At 40.2% G+C, this 16,527-nt stretch overlaps 1 protein-coding gene across 11 annotated transcripts in view; it reads left to right on the forward strand.

Moving 5' to 3' along the window:
- The window catches only part of DLGAP2 (DLG associated protein 2), a 1,068,027-nt gene that overhangs the window by 823,774 nt on the left and 227,726 nt on the right, over positions 1–16,527 (forward strand). For all 11 annotated transcript variants that reach the window (XM_056565689.1, XM_056565688.1, XM_056565692.1 and 8 more), the window contains one exon: positions 7,146–8,221. In XM_056565689.1, the coding sequence (XP_056421664.1) occupies positions 7,146–8,221 (1,076 nt within the window). The remainder of the gene's footprint in view (positions 1–7,145; positions 8,222–16,527) is intronic.

The raw sequence follows: 16,527 nt of genomic DNA on the forward strand, positions 1-16,527 counted from the left end.
CACACATATCTACTGTAAACGCTTGCCTTCTTGTCTCGAGCAATTACTTCACACTGAGAAGCTAATCATTCTGTACTGTAAGTAGGATAACAATGAAAGCTCTCACTATTTATAAAACAATAAAGCTACACTGTAAAGGAGTTTTTTCTGTGTCGAAGGCTGTTGGATTGTAGAAGCCCCGAATCTAAAGAATATACTTGAAATATACACTTCGAAACAGAGAGCCCTTTCTAAAGGTTTGTAGCCATCATCAATTCCTATTAATTGTATTACAGTATTATTTGAGCATTAGCTTTATTGCATATTTATATATTACTGGCGATCACCACAGCAATAGTATTCAAGATGGCTGCTGTCACATGAATTAGCCATGTAAATGCTTTCTCAGCTTTCCCTGGCCGCAGGGAAAATGAGTATTGTTGTAATCGTATGGATAATGACCCAGATTTATCTAACTGTGTGAGAGAAAAAGTGGAGTGATTTTCCCACAGTAACCAATCACAGCTCAGCTTTCACTTTAACAGAGCTCGTTAGTTGAGCTGTGATTGCTTGCTGTTGAAAAATCCCTCCACATTTCTCTCACACAGTTTGATAAATCTGGGCCAATGTGTCATTTTTGCCATAGATTTTGTGGTATAATGAGTGATGTCATTACAAAGTACAATTAATGGCGCAAAAAAAACAAGCACTCATATGGGTCTGTAGGGGGAAAATTACAAGCGTTATAAATAATAGAAATTAGACAGAAGAAAAAAACAAAACTGCAAAAATGAAAAATTCCTGCATCATCAAGGGGTTAATATTTGAGGTTCCTCTAAAATCCTTGACTAGCATTGGTTTAAAAAATTGATGGAAACAGACACTAAAAGCTGTGTGTAAAAATAAACCCTTTGGCTAAGTTTCTACTTGTTTTTTTGTCTTGCATTTTTTGGGTTGAAAAAAATGCAAGAAAAAACGCCTGAAAAAACGGCAGTGCAATTTCCTGTGTTGGGTACCAAAAAAATAAAAAAGGAGGCAGTAGTGAAAATTTTTTTTATTTAACGAAATTTACATTTTTTATAACTAAATTTTCATTAATTTTTAACAAAGTGTGTGTTTCACTTTTTTTTCTCTATTTTTTAGGATAGTTCTACTACTCCCAGCATGAAACAGTGTTAAATATTCTATTAGTACAGGTACTACTTCTCCCATCATGTAACAGTGTTAAAACCCACATATCGTTTTTTTGGCGTTTTTTCACTCCCATAGACTTCTATTGGAGAAAAACGCCATGATTTTGACTAAAAAAAAACGCCAGTGGCTCAACATGCTGTGATTTTGGAAAACCGCCAGGGAGCTGAAAAATGCCCAAAAAAGTGAAAAAACACCAAAAGGATTTAAAAAAAATGGCAAAGTGAAAAATGCCAAGTGGAATAAGAATTTTGAGATTTCTCATTGATTTACAGCTAACATCTGGCCGCAGGGTTTTTTGGCCGAAAAAATGCCATGCGGTAGAATCTGCGTTTTTCTTGGCGTTTTCCCTCCACAAAAACAAGTAGAAACTTAGCCTTTCTGTCCCATTGACTGCAGTAGAGTTCAGGGCAGATTCCGCTGAAAGACTGAACATGTTCATTCTTTCAATGAATCTAATTGCACTACGTAACTTTCCATGTGTGAACTGTGTAGCGAAATCCCAGCAAAGGGAGGCTGCTGCAAGCGGATTCCAAAAAGAATGTTCCATAGTGTGAATGCACCGTGAGGCTATGAATTTCCATGCAATGGAATTTTCTGTGGGATTTTTCTGTGCTGTGTACATAGCCGAATAGTCTATAAAATGGCTTCCACTACTAAGCCTGAGAATTAAATAAAAAAAAAAACACATTAAAAAAATTATTTTATTTAAGAAAACACTTACCCACAGCCCTCATTAGCCATTTTATTAAAAGAAAAAAACTTCATTGCCATAGTCCAAAGAATCTGCCCTAATACTCTGCATACACGGATCTGAAACGAGAATAGAAAAAAAATGGGTTAGTACATTTTTGGTGCTGGGGAGAGCACCTTTAATGCAATGTCTTCCCAAACAGAGAGCCACCAATTGTTGCAAAACTACAAAACATATCTTTAAAGACTTAAGCACCACTACATGGGGAGATTAAACAAAACCTGTCCAGAGGAAAAGTTGCTGAGTTGCCCATAGCAACTAATCAGATAGCTTCTTTAATTTTTGAAAAAGCCTCTGAAAAACTAAAGAAGTGATCTGATTGGTTGCTATGGGCAACTCAGCAATTTTCCTCTGGTCAGGTTCTGATAAATCTCCCACCATGAGTGTTTATATGCTGCGGCAATTAGTTCTGTAACCAATTTAGACTTGGATTGGGCTCACAAATGTAAAATAGAATAGCCCTCTTACAGTCCTTTCACTCGGGCTGACGGACTGCAGATGACAAGCATCAATCTCTGTGATCAGCACTCATTTACTGAGTCTTCACAAGGCTCAATTAATCGCTAGATCATTCATGTGCCCCTTCACTTTGTTTCTGGTATCCCACGTTTACACATGTGCGGCTCATAGCAATGATTTTATTTGCCACACAAAAGATCCAATAGCACAAGATTTTATACAGGCAAAATAAAATGAAAACAAAACTAAAATGGAATAAACGTCAATATGAAACCCGGATTTACGTATGTGCTAGTAAGGAATGAAGATCTTGTATTGGAATCTTATGTGAGTTATTTTAAGATTGTATATTACTGTGATAACATAAGAATCATTAGATATTTTACGCATTACCATGGAAACTGATGTTATACGTCAAAAGCATTCGCCTTTTAGCCTGTGTCCTGAAACATTTATTCACACAAAACCATATTAAAAATTTTTTTCTTATTAAAGCTGTTGTACACACTTGTATAGCAGCTCTATATAACTGTAGCTGTAGTACTATAATAAGGTTTATATATGGGCCCATACAGTACCTGTGGGTTATATACTGAAATGTTTTCATGGATTTATACAAAAAACTGTGAAAAACAAATTGTCTTATGTTCTTTTACATAAGATGGATGGTACTCCATGGGGTGCTATACATACAGGGCAGTATTAAAAGAAGTTTGAATATAAATGTTCCAGATCATCAAACAGCATTTAAGATTAGATACATCTGTAGGTCACTGCTTGGACCAGGGCTGTTGTGATGTAACCCCTTCCTTGCTGAAATAGTCTTTACTACTGTCTGTTTCATTTAATCTTCAAAGCACCTTGCAAATCCAGTGTATTAAAAAGAGGACATTTATTATTAGTGGGCTATAACAGGTTAAAACGGCTATTAGAAAAATCCCATAGATTATAATGGGATTTTCTAACGGCCGTCAGCCGATTTTCAAGATTTTTATGACGGACGTTTATAACGGAGGTATTTTTATAGTGTGAAAGCAGCCTAAGTTGGGATTATTTTAATCATATTGACCTATACACGCTCAACATACAATGGTCGTCCCGAAACAAATGACCAGTTTCCATTAGAGATATGTACTCAACATACAATGGTTCCGGGGCTCCAGAACCAACCACCAGTTTTCCATAGACATATGTACTCAACATATGATGGTTTCAACTTACAATGGTCCTCCTGGAACCAATTAATATCGTATGTTGAGGGAAGACTGTATTGCCATTTATGAGCTTTAGAAAAGCCAGAACCAATGCTTTCCTTTATATTCCTACATATTTTGGTCAATTCATTGCAATAAGAGGATAAGGTCCAATTTATCAAGCCCTAGCCATATGCTGCTACTGTTCTGTAGTCTGTATTACTGGTGTGTGAATATATTAATGAAAAAAAAAATAAGGATAATAATAATTGTATATAAATATCTATCCAATAATTTCCTGTTTGAGTGTATTTAATGTTCATACTTACAGAGTATTAGTATAGGATTCCGTAGAAAGGATAATATACTATAATCTTCTGAAATGATGACTAAACTATATCATTATTGCTGCTCTACATTCACTTCAGTAACTGTATTAATCTTTTTTCTAAGGACATAAACATTAAGCCCAGTTTTGCCATTACTGTAGTGTTTTCAATGTTGTTAGTAGTAGTTGCTCCTTCCAGAGAGCTGAGTGATAAAGGAATAGCAGGGTTACTGTACATATCAAGACCATTCTTGAGCTCTTTCAGTTTGTATACGGTGTATTTTCTCTGGGTCTAAAAAAAAGAATAATAATAATAAGTAAAGCCCATGATTTTCTTGTCACATTTTCTTTCCTATGCATTAAGAAGCATTTGAAAAATAACAGATCATTTACTGGTTTATGGGAGACAAACATATTGGAAAGGTTAAAACATACAACTTCCCAGCTATAATTCCGCAACGATACACTTATGAATGCTGACATTTATTTTGAAGGTTATACAGCACTAGTTATAGGGTGAATGTTAAATAGCTCTGGCAATCTGTGCTTGCATTTAGTTACTTAAGAGAATATTTCCATAAAAAAATAAACTAAGTACCTCATAATTTCATAATTTCATATTTTCATTTATTACATTACAGCTGTATAGCTTTTCATGTTCTATCTATATACTCATGTTTCATCTATATACTCATGTTTTATCTATATCTTTTTGCTAGCAGTGTGCTGCTGTATTCTCCTGTTGCTGTATATTTAGCCCAGCAGCCTGCACCTGTAAGCCAGGTCTATATAATAGTTTGGAATCAATAGTGCTGGCCAACTTATTCTTTGGTTGTATTACACATACGGGGGAGTGGCTACCTCCATGTTGGCTCTTGCACCCCACCCACCTCTATTAGGTGTAAATAAGGTGCCTTGGATGTTTCAGTTCTTGCAATGCCTGCTGAGCTGTTCACACAGAGGCATATTCATAGTGTAGGGTCCGTCCCAGAATGAGGTCACCTTACCGTGGTGGGACGGTCCAAGCTATTTTTCTGCCAAATTTGCAAGCTAAGTACCGCATAATTTCATATTTTCATTTATTGCATTACAGCTGTATAGCTTTTCATGTTCTATCTATATCTATCTATCTATACTCATGTTTCCTCTATATACTCATGTTTTATCTATATCTTTGTGCTAGCAGTGTGCTGCTGTATTCTCCTGTTGCTGTATAGTTAGAAAGTGCTATTTTCAGAAAGAAATACATTTAGGGTGCGTTCACACGCTATTACTAGCAGCGGGTTTCATGCTGCGGGAAACCTGCTGTGAGCTACACTACCATTGATTTGAATGGGTCCACAGACAGCCCGCAATAGTGTCAGATTTGCGGACTGTTCGCGGACCCATTTAAATCAATGGTAGCTTAACTCGCAGTGGGAAACTCGCTGCTAGCTACTAGCGTGTGAACGCACCCTTACAGTATGTATAATAGTTTTTACATTGTTATTTATTGTCTTGTTTGAGTAAAACTTAAAGGTGTACTCCACTGCTCAGCGTGTGGAACAAACTGTTCCGAATGCTGGAGCCGGCGCCGGGAGCACATGACATCATAGCCCCGCCCCCTCACGACATCATGCCCTGCCCCCTCAATGTAAGATTTGCATTGAGGGGGCGGGGCTATGACATCACGAGCTCCTGGCATCGGCTCCAGCGTTTGGAACAGTTTGTTCCACACGCTGAGCAGCGGAGTGCCCCTTTTAAGGAATGTTATTTGGTTGACAGGTATTGTCCGTGCATGTTCGTCAGAATTGGTTTCCCAGGTCCTAATAATATTTACAATAGCTTCAGGAGTTACATATGTATACTTACATTGGGACACATATTGTATTACATACCCACTCATTCAATATTTAATTTGCTTATAATATTTTGCATGTACCGTGTTCCTTCTCATGTTTTTATCATTTAGTACATGTTAGTGTATTTAGGATCTGATGTTGATATGCTACTACTATGTTCATACACATACTGTATTTTGGTAAGCACCAGATTATCAGAAGGGAGATTCGAATGTCCATAAATGATGTAAAAAGTACCAGTACCAGTGTTAAATAATTTGGTATGCAACATAAAACTCCATATTACAACCACAGATCTAGTTAAATGTTAAAATTCTGGCTGTCTGTAGCCATCACTAGAGGGAGCCTAGGAGCTAAATGCAGACTTTTTGTACAAAAAAAAGAACAGTATGATTTTAACTCAGTAACAAGCAGGAGAACAAACTCTCTTTTTGTCAATGCACTGATTTTTTTTAATTTTGTATGAGAAAAATAAAGAACTGCTCAGTATAATGATATTTAAAATTAAGACATATTTCAGCAAAGAATGTATGATCTAAAAATGTCAGAGAATTTAAAAGAGAAGTAGTGAATATGTTAAAGGTAGACAATAACTTAAGCATATAGACATTCTTACCTACTATAGCCCTTATTGTACTTTTCTATTAACATGATTATTTTATGAATAATATTGCAATCATTGCAATATGGGTGTATAAACATAAAAAAAAAAACATATGGGTGGCCCTTCATGGTATACACAGTGGCACTTCTGACCACCCTGCTGTCATGGGAACTGCCATCTGACCAATTCACATGATTAAAATGTTCTACAGTTGGGACACACTGTAAAAGGAGAGGCTGTGAAAAGGAAACTATATTCTCAAGCTTGGTGGGGTCTCGTAGGTCAAACTGACCAATCATTAGCTAATGGCATATCTAAGGCTGCTTTCACACTATAAAAATACTTCTGTTATGGACGTCCGTTATAATAGTCTATGGGATTTTTCTAATAGCCGTTTTAGCCCATTATTTTGTGATGGGCGAATGAACGGGAGAAATAGTGCATGCACTAATTCTCCCGTTACTATCGCCCATCACAAAATAACGGTCGTTATTAATAACGGGTGATAACATGTTAAAACGGCTATTGGAAAAATCCCATAGACTATAATGGGATTTTCTAACGGCCATTAGTGATTTTGTACTGGCCGTATAATTGCCGATTTCCAGGCTTTTTATAACGTGCATTCGTAACAGAAGTATTTTTATATTTTGAAAGCAGCCTTAGTGATATGCCCTCTACAAAATGGGAATAGCCCTTTAAGTAAAATACATACATAAAAAGTTTTTTTTTTTTTACTATATGTAGATTTTTTTTTACAAAGATATATCCTTACATTGCTTTACCTTCTTTTCAGATCAACAGCAATACCCATGGTCACCTTCCCAGCACTTCAATGAAGAAAAATATTCTCCCGGCCTTAGGAATATGAAAGGATTATCTGGCAGTAGGAATCAATCACAGTTATGTTCCAGTCATACTTGTGGCTTAGCATCTCCTGAGGATTGTGAACATGTGCATGATCATGGGCATCATGGGCAAGAAACAAGGCAATCATATCTACTTAGTCCTACAGAGAGCTGTCAAATGGACCACCACCGTTGCTCCCCACGGAGTTCCATTCATTCTGAATGCATGATGATGCCTGTCATGATGAGTGATCATATGTCTAGTAGCACGTTTCCAAGAATGCACTATAATTCCCATTATGAAACCCGTGATGACTGTGCTGTCTCACACACTAGTAGTAGTAAAATTAACAGAATTCCTGCAAACTTACTGGATCAATTTGAAAAGCAACTTCCTCTGCATCGAGATGGATTTCACACGTTACAATATCAGAAGACATCCACCACTACAGAACAAAGAACAGAAAGTCCAGGAAGAATACGTCACCTTGTTCATTCTGTACAGAAACTTTTTACAAAATCCCACTCTTTAGAAGGATCATCTAAAGGCAATGTAAATGGTACAAAAGGAGAAAGCCGTGGAGATGACCACCATCATGGCCATTATTCCAAGCATAGCAAACGGAGTAAAAGTAAGGACAGAAAACCAGACAACAAGCATAAGTCTGGGATGACAGGGTGGTGGAGTTCAGATGATAATTTGGACAGTGATAGCACTTACAGAACCCCTAGTGTAATGAATAGACACCATGTAGACCATATTTCTCATTGTTATCCTGAATCTCTGCAGGGACACTTTGGAGATCTTTCCCTTAAAACTTCTAAAAGTAACAACGACATGAAATGTTCAGCATGTGAAGGTCTTGCAATGACCCCAGAAGGAAAATATATGAAAAGGAGTTCGTGGTCAACGTTGACTGTAAGCCAAGCAAAAGAAGCCTACCGAAAATCATCCCTTAATTTGGATAAACCTCTTGTCCATCAGGAAATAAAATCTTCCTTGAGACCATGCCATTACCTTCAGGTAAGGTCCATTATGATGGCGCATGAGTGCATGATAATGGCAGAATTTTTTAAAATAATTTTCCGATATTAATTTGATCATCATTTACAGGTTCTTACCAGGTGTTTAAAACTTGTATTATTATACGTATATGTTATTCGAAAAATTGTCCCAAATTTATGAATTTGGATCGTACAAAAACTGGAGTGATTTGCTCATAGCAACCATTCACAACTCGGTATTTGTGTCTTGAAGGGAGTATGTCAGCTGCAATTTAGGTTTCAAACTACTGCCACTAGATAGCTGTTAGGTCAAGAAGACACATGGGCCCAGATATATCAAACTGTGTGAGAGAAAAAGTGGAGTGATTTTTCCACAGCAGCCAATCACAGCTCAGCTTTCACTTTACCAGAGCTCGTTAGCTGAGCTGTGATTGGTTGCTATGGAAAAATCACTACATTTTTTCTCTCTCGCAGTTTGATATAAACAATGCACATAAATGTTTCTGTGCATTCACAATGTAGAAAAATGCTTTTATGTTGTGTGTTCCCAAGACCCAGAAATACTGAAGGCTTTATCACCTCCTCGCTCCCCCTCACCGCCTTTGCTTGACTGACAGTCAGAGCTTGGCTTCCAGCTAATTGTCAATCAAGCAGAAAAAGGGATATGTGGGGGAACAAGAAGGAGTTCCCGCCCATAGTACTCCAGGGTCTTGGAAACACACAACTTAAAAGCATTTTTTTATGTTATGGAAGCACAGACCGATATAGTATCCTGTGCCTCCTTGACGTAGCAACTGTGTAACAGAGTCAGCAGGCACAAGAACATGAATTTCAGCTGACATTACCTTTATTGAGCTTGGGTTCAATTGAAGCTGAGTGGTGATTGGTTACTATGGGCAAAACCAGACAGATTTGGTTTCAATGATTTGATAAATCTGGGCTATTAAGAATTTACTCCGAGGTGTTCAAAGAAATCAATTATCATTGTATTTTATTTTATATTTTAAAACAGATTTTATCAACAGTATGTGTCAAATCATTGCATACATACAAAATACGTTATTTTTTTTTTGGGGGGGGGGAAATAAGTCATTTTAATTATTAGATTTAAAAATAAAATTTAAAAAAATAAACTTTTTGGTCAACAACTACCTTGTTCAACCATGTTAAATGCTTACCTGTATTTCAGGAGGGAAGTGTTTTTCTTTCATTCAGAAAGTTGGATTCTTCTTGTGCAGAAGTGTATATACATACAGTTTACATGAGCAAGAGAGAAACTTTTTGGTATGGGGTAGACAACAAGAATTGAAACACAAAACCTCAGTTATTGTCAGCTACAGTGTCACTTATTTAGGAAAGCTCCTTCAAGTCAGTATCATTTTTCATGTTGGTGATGTTATTTACACGTCTCCATGCCTATCTGCTGTATCCAAAAACTGCATTTATTAATTGACTAGAAGCCTTAGCTGCTACTGATCGGGTGAATAAACTACTAGGATCGGAGCTATGTCTGATTATGGTTGTTAGCTGCAACTGCCAAGTGTAACGTTGGTTCAGCTACTAAGCCTGCTCCATACATCCTTGATTTTAATCTAGACTTTAAGATTTATGACCTATTCTAAGGATAGGTCATTAAGATTAGATCAGCAGAGGTTCAACTTTCAGCACTCCCACCGATCAGTTATTTGAAGGGTTCATGGCATAGGTGCATGTACCTCTCTTGTGTTTTGCAGTGCTTGTCCTTCCATTGCCATACTACTTGTATTGGCAACACAAGGTACTGCCGATTTGCCCCATTTGACTAAATGAGACAATGCTTCTGTGATGAAAGGATGAGCACTGGTAGACATTGAAGAGGATGCTGCAGTTACACAAGTGCTGTGACCCTTTCAAACAGCTGATCGGCAGGGGTGCTGAGTGTCCGAGCCCCACTAATCTGGCATTATTGGCCTATCCTGAGGATAGGCTTTTTATTTTAAAGCCTAGATAACCACTTAAATGATCCATTATAGGGCACTGAGGGGTTAATCTTTTACATAAATCTTTTACCTGAATTTCTATTGTGAGTATAAAGCCCCATGGTGAGATCGGCTCTTCAAATCCTTCTAGAAATGTGCAGATTTGTGAATTTATTGCTGTGCTAGCCATCTCTAGATTATAATGAATTCTTCCATACGCAAGAGTCAGCTTTAGTAATTGATGTTTAGTCCAGAAATACATCATCTTTAAGAAAAATAGGAGTAAGTTATGCTGTTTTTTTCTATGTACTTTTTGGCAATATCAGCTACACAGGGAAAATACATTTACTCCAGATGATACTTTGAGCAAAAAAAAAAAGCACAGCCATAACTAAGCTGCATTTTGCCTTGTTTAGTTTCTGGTTCAGTTGTGTGTTGTTATAGAAAGAGATAGGGTATTTCATTCATAATAAAGTTAGCAAGAGATTGTAATGTGGTTATGACCCTTTTATGTGGCAGTAATGTTATATCAGTGCCACGGGTAGCATTACATATAAACAGATTGAGCATTATAGGATTTAACACTGCATATTCTTTCTCCTTTTTGCCAATAGAAATGTTTAAAAAAGTACAAAAAGTATCAGATAAACAAATAACTCAAAAATGAAATATGTACGGTAATTGATAAAATCAACTACAATGTTAATTTTTTTTTATTTTATGGATCATCTCATAGATGTTTGCATAGTATAGTAAACCCAGAAATAACACTGTAAGACAATATGCAAAGAAAACTGCACTTTCCTTGTATTTTCTTGTTGAAGAAAACTCCATCCAATGTACTTAAAGGGGTACTCCGCCCCTAGACATCTTATCCCCTATCCAAAGAATTGGCAATAAGATGTCTATTTGGCCTCTGGGACCCCCTGCGACCTTCGCGCAACAGCTGGTGTTCTGAACATTATGTTCAGAACACTTGGTGCGGTTGGTCATGATCTTGACATCACGCCATGTCCCTTGTGATGTCACACCACGCCCCCCTCCATTCATGTCTATGGGAGGGGGTGTGACATTACAACCACTGCTGCCCGCACCAAGCGTTCTGAACAAAATGTTCAGAACACCAGCTGGTGCATGGATAGGGGATAAGATTATTCTTTATTTCTGATATGGCTGAACTTTACAAGTGTAAAGTTCAGATTGCAGAGGCACATTGGTGGGCAGCCATTTTCAGGTCTTTCTAGAGACTGTCGATTGGGTTTTAGTCAGGTTCTGGCTGGTCCACTCATATTCACAGAGTTGTCCCTAAACTATTCCTGTGTTACTTTGGCATTGTGCTCAGGATCACTTTCTTGTTGGAAGGTGAATCTTTGGCCCAGTCTTGGGTTCAGAGTACTCTGGATCAGGTTTCATTAACAATATATTTGTATTTTACTTCATTCAACTTTCCCTTAACACTGACAAGTCTCTATTCCAGCCACTAAAATATACCCCCCACAGCATAATGCTGCCACCACCATGCTTCACTGTAGGACTAGTACTGTGCAGGTGATGAGCAGTGTCTGGGTTCCTCCAGCCATAAAGGTTAGAATTGAGGCCAAAAACTGAAATCTTGGTTTCATCAGACCAGAGAATCTTCTGGTCATCTTCTTTCATCACAGTCTAGGAGTCGTTTTGTTTCTTTTTTGAACACTTTAGGTGGGCTTTCATGTCTCCTATACTAAGGAGAAAGCTAAGATGCAAAACAAGTATTCCATGGTTAAGAAGGATAGATTATGATTAGAGATGAGCGAATTTTTGAAAAATGCCATTAATTTTCCGAAAAAATTTGGTTCGATCCGAATTTATTTTCGGGGAATTGCTATTAAAAAGAGCTATTTATGGCCTACAGAGAGCCTCAATAGGGGTGTAGAACACTTGCTGTAACACTCATAGGGTGTATGCTGGGTTAATGAAATAATACTGTTATTCAGAATAACATGCAGATCATAGGCGTCGCTATTAGAATCACTATCGCAGAGTGGCACAATGACAGAGCCTGGAGGTGGCATCAGTATGAGGAGACCATGTAGTGGCTTAATGACACAGCGTACAGGTGGCGGCAGCATGAGGAGACCATATAGTGGCTGAATGACACAGCCTGGAGTTGGTGGCAGCATGAGGAGACCACATAGTGGCTGAATGACACAGCCTGGAGTTGGCGACAGCATATAGTGGCTGAATGACAAAGCCTGGAGTTTGTGGCAGCATGAGGAGAACATATAGTGCCTGAATGACACAGCCTGGAGGTGGGGGAAGCATGAGGAGACCATAAAGTGGCTGAATGACACAGCGTGGAGGTGGCGGCAGCATGAGGACATGAGGAAACCATATAGTGGCTGAATGACACGGCGTGGAGGTGGCGGCAGCATGAGGAGAACATATAGTGGCTGAATGACACAGCCTGAAGTTGGAGGCAGCATGAGGAAACCACATAGTGCTGGAATGACACAGCCTGGAGGTGGCGGCAGCATGAGGAGAACATATAGTGGCTGAATGATGCAGCCTGGAGTTGGCGGCAGCATGAGTAGAGCATATATTGGCTGAATCACACAGCCTGGAGGTGGCGGAAGCACGAGGAGACCATATAGTGGCTGAATGACACAGTGTTGGGGTGGCGGCAGCATGAAGAAAATATATGGTGGCTGAATGACACAGCCTGGAGTTGACGGAAGCACTAGGAGACCATATAGTGGCTGAATGACACAGCGTGGAAGTGACAGAAGCATGAGGAGACCATATAGTGGCTGAATAAAACAGCGTGGAGGTGGCAGGAGCATGAGGAGAACATATGGTGGCTGAATGACACAGCATGGAGGTGGCAGCAGCATGAGGAGAACATATGATGGCAGTATGAGACAGCTTAGAGTTGGCATCAGCATGAGGAGAACTTATAATGGCAGAATGAGACAGCCTGGAGCTGGCATAAGCATGAGGAGAACATATGTTTGCAGAATGAGACAGTCTGGAGGTGGCATAAGCATGAGGAGAACATATAGTGGCAGAATGAGACATGCTGGAGGTGGCATCAGCACGAGGAGAACATATGGTGGCAGAATAAGACAGCCTGGAGGTGGCAGCAGCAGCATTAGGAGTCTTGAAAGTGACCCGATGACAGAGTGGTGCGGTGGGTGGCAGTATCAGAATAGTAGCTGAGGCAAGTAAGCAGAAGAAAATGGTCTCTTATGTAAAAGTGTTAGTGTGTACAAGTAAGTATTGAGGATATGCATTACGTAAAACTTAACTTTTAATAATATGCTTAGGATAAAATTTATGTACCCAAAATGTTTTTTTTTTTCATCAAACAAAAGGAAAGGTGTGCAAAAAACACCATGTGCCACCTACACCACCAAGTTTTAAAGGGGTACTCCAGTGGAAAACTTTTTTTTTTTAATTAACTGGTGCCAGAAAGATAAACGGTTTTGTAAATAACTTCTATTAAAAAATCATAATCCTTTTAGTACTTTTTAGCAGCTGTATGCTACAGAGGAAATTCTTTAATTTTTGAATTTCTTTTTTGTGTTGTCCACAGCGCTCTCTGCTGACACCCCTGTCCGTGTCAGGAACTGTCCAGAGCAGCATAGGTTTTCTATGGGGATTTTCTCCTGCTCTGGACAGTTCCTGATACGGGCATCAGGTGTCAGCAGAGAGCACTGTGGACAACATAAAAATGAAATTCAAAAAATAAAGATTTATCTCTGTAGCAAACAGCTGCTAAAATGTACTGAAAGGATTAAGATTTTTTAATAGAAGTAATTTACAAATCTGTTTAACTTTCTGGCACCAGTTCATTTAAAAAAAAAGTTTTCCACTGGAGTACCCCTTTCATGTAATGCAAAGACCTCTAAAAGGTGGAAGGGAACAACTTTTGGTCCATTGTAACCAGTGGGGGTAAAAAATAGGGAGAGGTTCCTGTGTTGGGCCGCCCTTTTTAGGGCGAGTAACACTTGCCAAGAAGGGAATTAATAATGCGAGAGTAGGGCCTTACAGGAGGTTTTTACTCCCTCCGGTTACAATGGACCATACGTTGTTCCCTTCCACCTTTTAGAGGTCTTTGCATCACATCAGTACTTGGTGGTGTAGGTGGCATTTGGTGTTTTTGCACACCTTTCCTTTTCCTTTTGCTTAAAAAAAAACTTTGGGTACATATATTTTATTGTAAGAAAAGTTACGTTTTGTGGTCTGATGCCGAGAAATGTAATTAGGGAGCAGCGCCTTAAATATGTTTTGCACTATCCATATTTGTAAGGTGTTGGTGTGGCACCATGGTCAATCTACTCTGATGCATGAGGCATTGGTGGGGGGGAAATCCTGGCTGAAACCTGCCTAATTCATCTTCACAAAGGTCAGTGTCTCCACATTTTTCCTGGAAAGACGAGTTCTCCTTGGGGCTCTGACGGCACACTACTGGCCGGGCAGGACAGCTTTTCCAGGACAAACTCTGCTAGTTACGGCCACAAATCAAGTTTGGCTGCCCAGAAGTCCAGCAGATCTTCAAGGTGTGTTGGCATGGTCATGCCAAGGTATGCTACCACCTGCTGGTTCAGGTCCTGCTCCAGGTCTACCTGCCGCTGATGAGTTGCTTCACTATGCGGGTGAAGAAAGCCACTCATCAGAAACTGTAGACTTGGGCTGCTGCTGATGGAGCTAGTACTACTCCTGCCACCCCACCCTCCCTAGCAGCCATGGCAGTGGAAGGTGAGCTCAGAGGGCCCCCGAGTCAGACATGCTAGATGATGGACGATGGCGCAGATAGGCAACTGACTATGTAGGATGTCTCTGTAGTAGGTCAGCTTGTCCTCCCTCTCAGTCGGTGTAAAAAAAGGCCCCCATTTTGTGCCGGTAGCAAGGGTCCAATAAGGTGAAGACCTAGAAGTCATCCCACTGCATACGGCCACGGTGTGTCTGGGTCCTCTGTCTCGCCTTCCTCTTAACCCTCTAGCTCCTCTAGCTGCTCATGCTCCTCCTCCCCTGTCAGATGACTGCAAAAACTGCCCATCTCGCGAAACCTAAACTGTGCTCCATTGTGCCCCTCCCCCTCCTCCTCCTCCTACAGTTTAGCCCTCTTAGGGCTCATGTGACCGTGAGATGTAGGCGCCACATCTCCAGTGCTCTGACCAGCCATCGTTTCCAACATGTGTTGTAGTAGATGAAGTAGTGGAATGACGTTGTTCATCCCATAATCCTGACTAATAATGTGGCTTCTTCAAAGGGCCTGAGCAAACAGCAGGTGTCACGTATGAGCTGCCACTGGTTGACATTGAAGTTACACAGGGGAGTCCCCCTATCCGCTTGGATCATCAAGAAATCAGTGATGGCTTTTCTCTGTTTGTATAGTCATTCCAACATATGGATGGTGGAATTCCAACGTGTGGAAACGTCGCAAATCAGACTATGTTGGGGGATGCCGTTCTGATGCTTCAGCTCAATGAGGGTGTGCATTGCAGTGTACAAGTGGCTGAAGTGCATGCAAAGTTTCCTTCCCATTGTTAGGATGTCTTGCAGATGGGGGGGAACACTTCAGGAACTGCTTGACAACTAGATTGAACACGTGTGCCAGGCTTCCTTGTCGCAGCGCAGACAAGATGTTCTTACCGTTGTCTGTCACCATGGTTCCCATTTCCAGTTTTCGTGGAGTAAGCCATGATTCGATTTCTTGATGAATTAATTTTAGCAGTTCCTCCCCTGTGTGACTCCCTTTGCCAAGGTAAATCATGTGAAGAACAGCGTGTCACAGCCGTGCCCTGCACACATGGCATGCTGGAGGGGCACTGAGACTTTTTAGTGCAGTGGAGGCTGAGGACACTGTGGAGGATGAGGAGGCGGAGTCGCACACTGTCACAGGACAAATGGCCTGACAGTGTGGAGCGGAAGCGGCATGACCTGTCCAAGTTGCTATTGTGGCTGTGCAGGAACCCCATTCACCCAGTGGGCCATAAAGGATTGTCCCTGACCGTAGTTACAGCTCCACGCATCGGCAATGCTGTGCACTTTGGTACACACTGACAGGCCAGAGGACTGGCCTACCTTCTGTTCCACAAAATTGTGCAGGGCTGGTACTGCCTTTTTCGCAAAGAAATAACGGCTTGGGACTCTCCGCCTCGGCTCGGCACAAGCCATCAATTCTCTGAAAGGTGCATAGTCCACCACTTGAGAAGGGAGGGACTGCAGCACCAGCAACTTGGACAGGAGCACATTCAGCTTCTGTGCCGTTGGATGAGTGGGCGCATACTGTTGTCTCTTGGACATGGCTTCGCCGATGGATTGCTGGCGGAATGACTGACTCGAAGTAGGAGTAGCAGGAGCATCTGGAGCGACAGAAGATGGG

The sequence above is a fragment of the Hyla sarda genome, chromosome 3 (genome assembly GCF_029499605.1).
Source record: "Hyla sarda isolate aHylSar1 chromosome 3, aHylSar1.hap1, whole genome shotgun sequence".
In the NCBI taxonomy this organism is placed as follows: Eukaryota; Metazoa; Chordata; class Amphibia; order Anura; family Hylidae; genus Hyla; species Hyla sarda.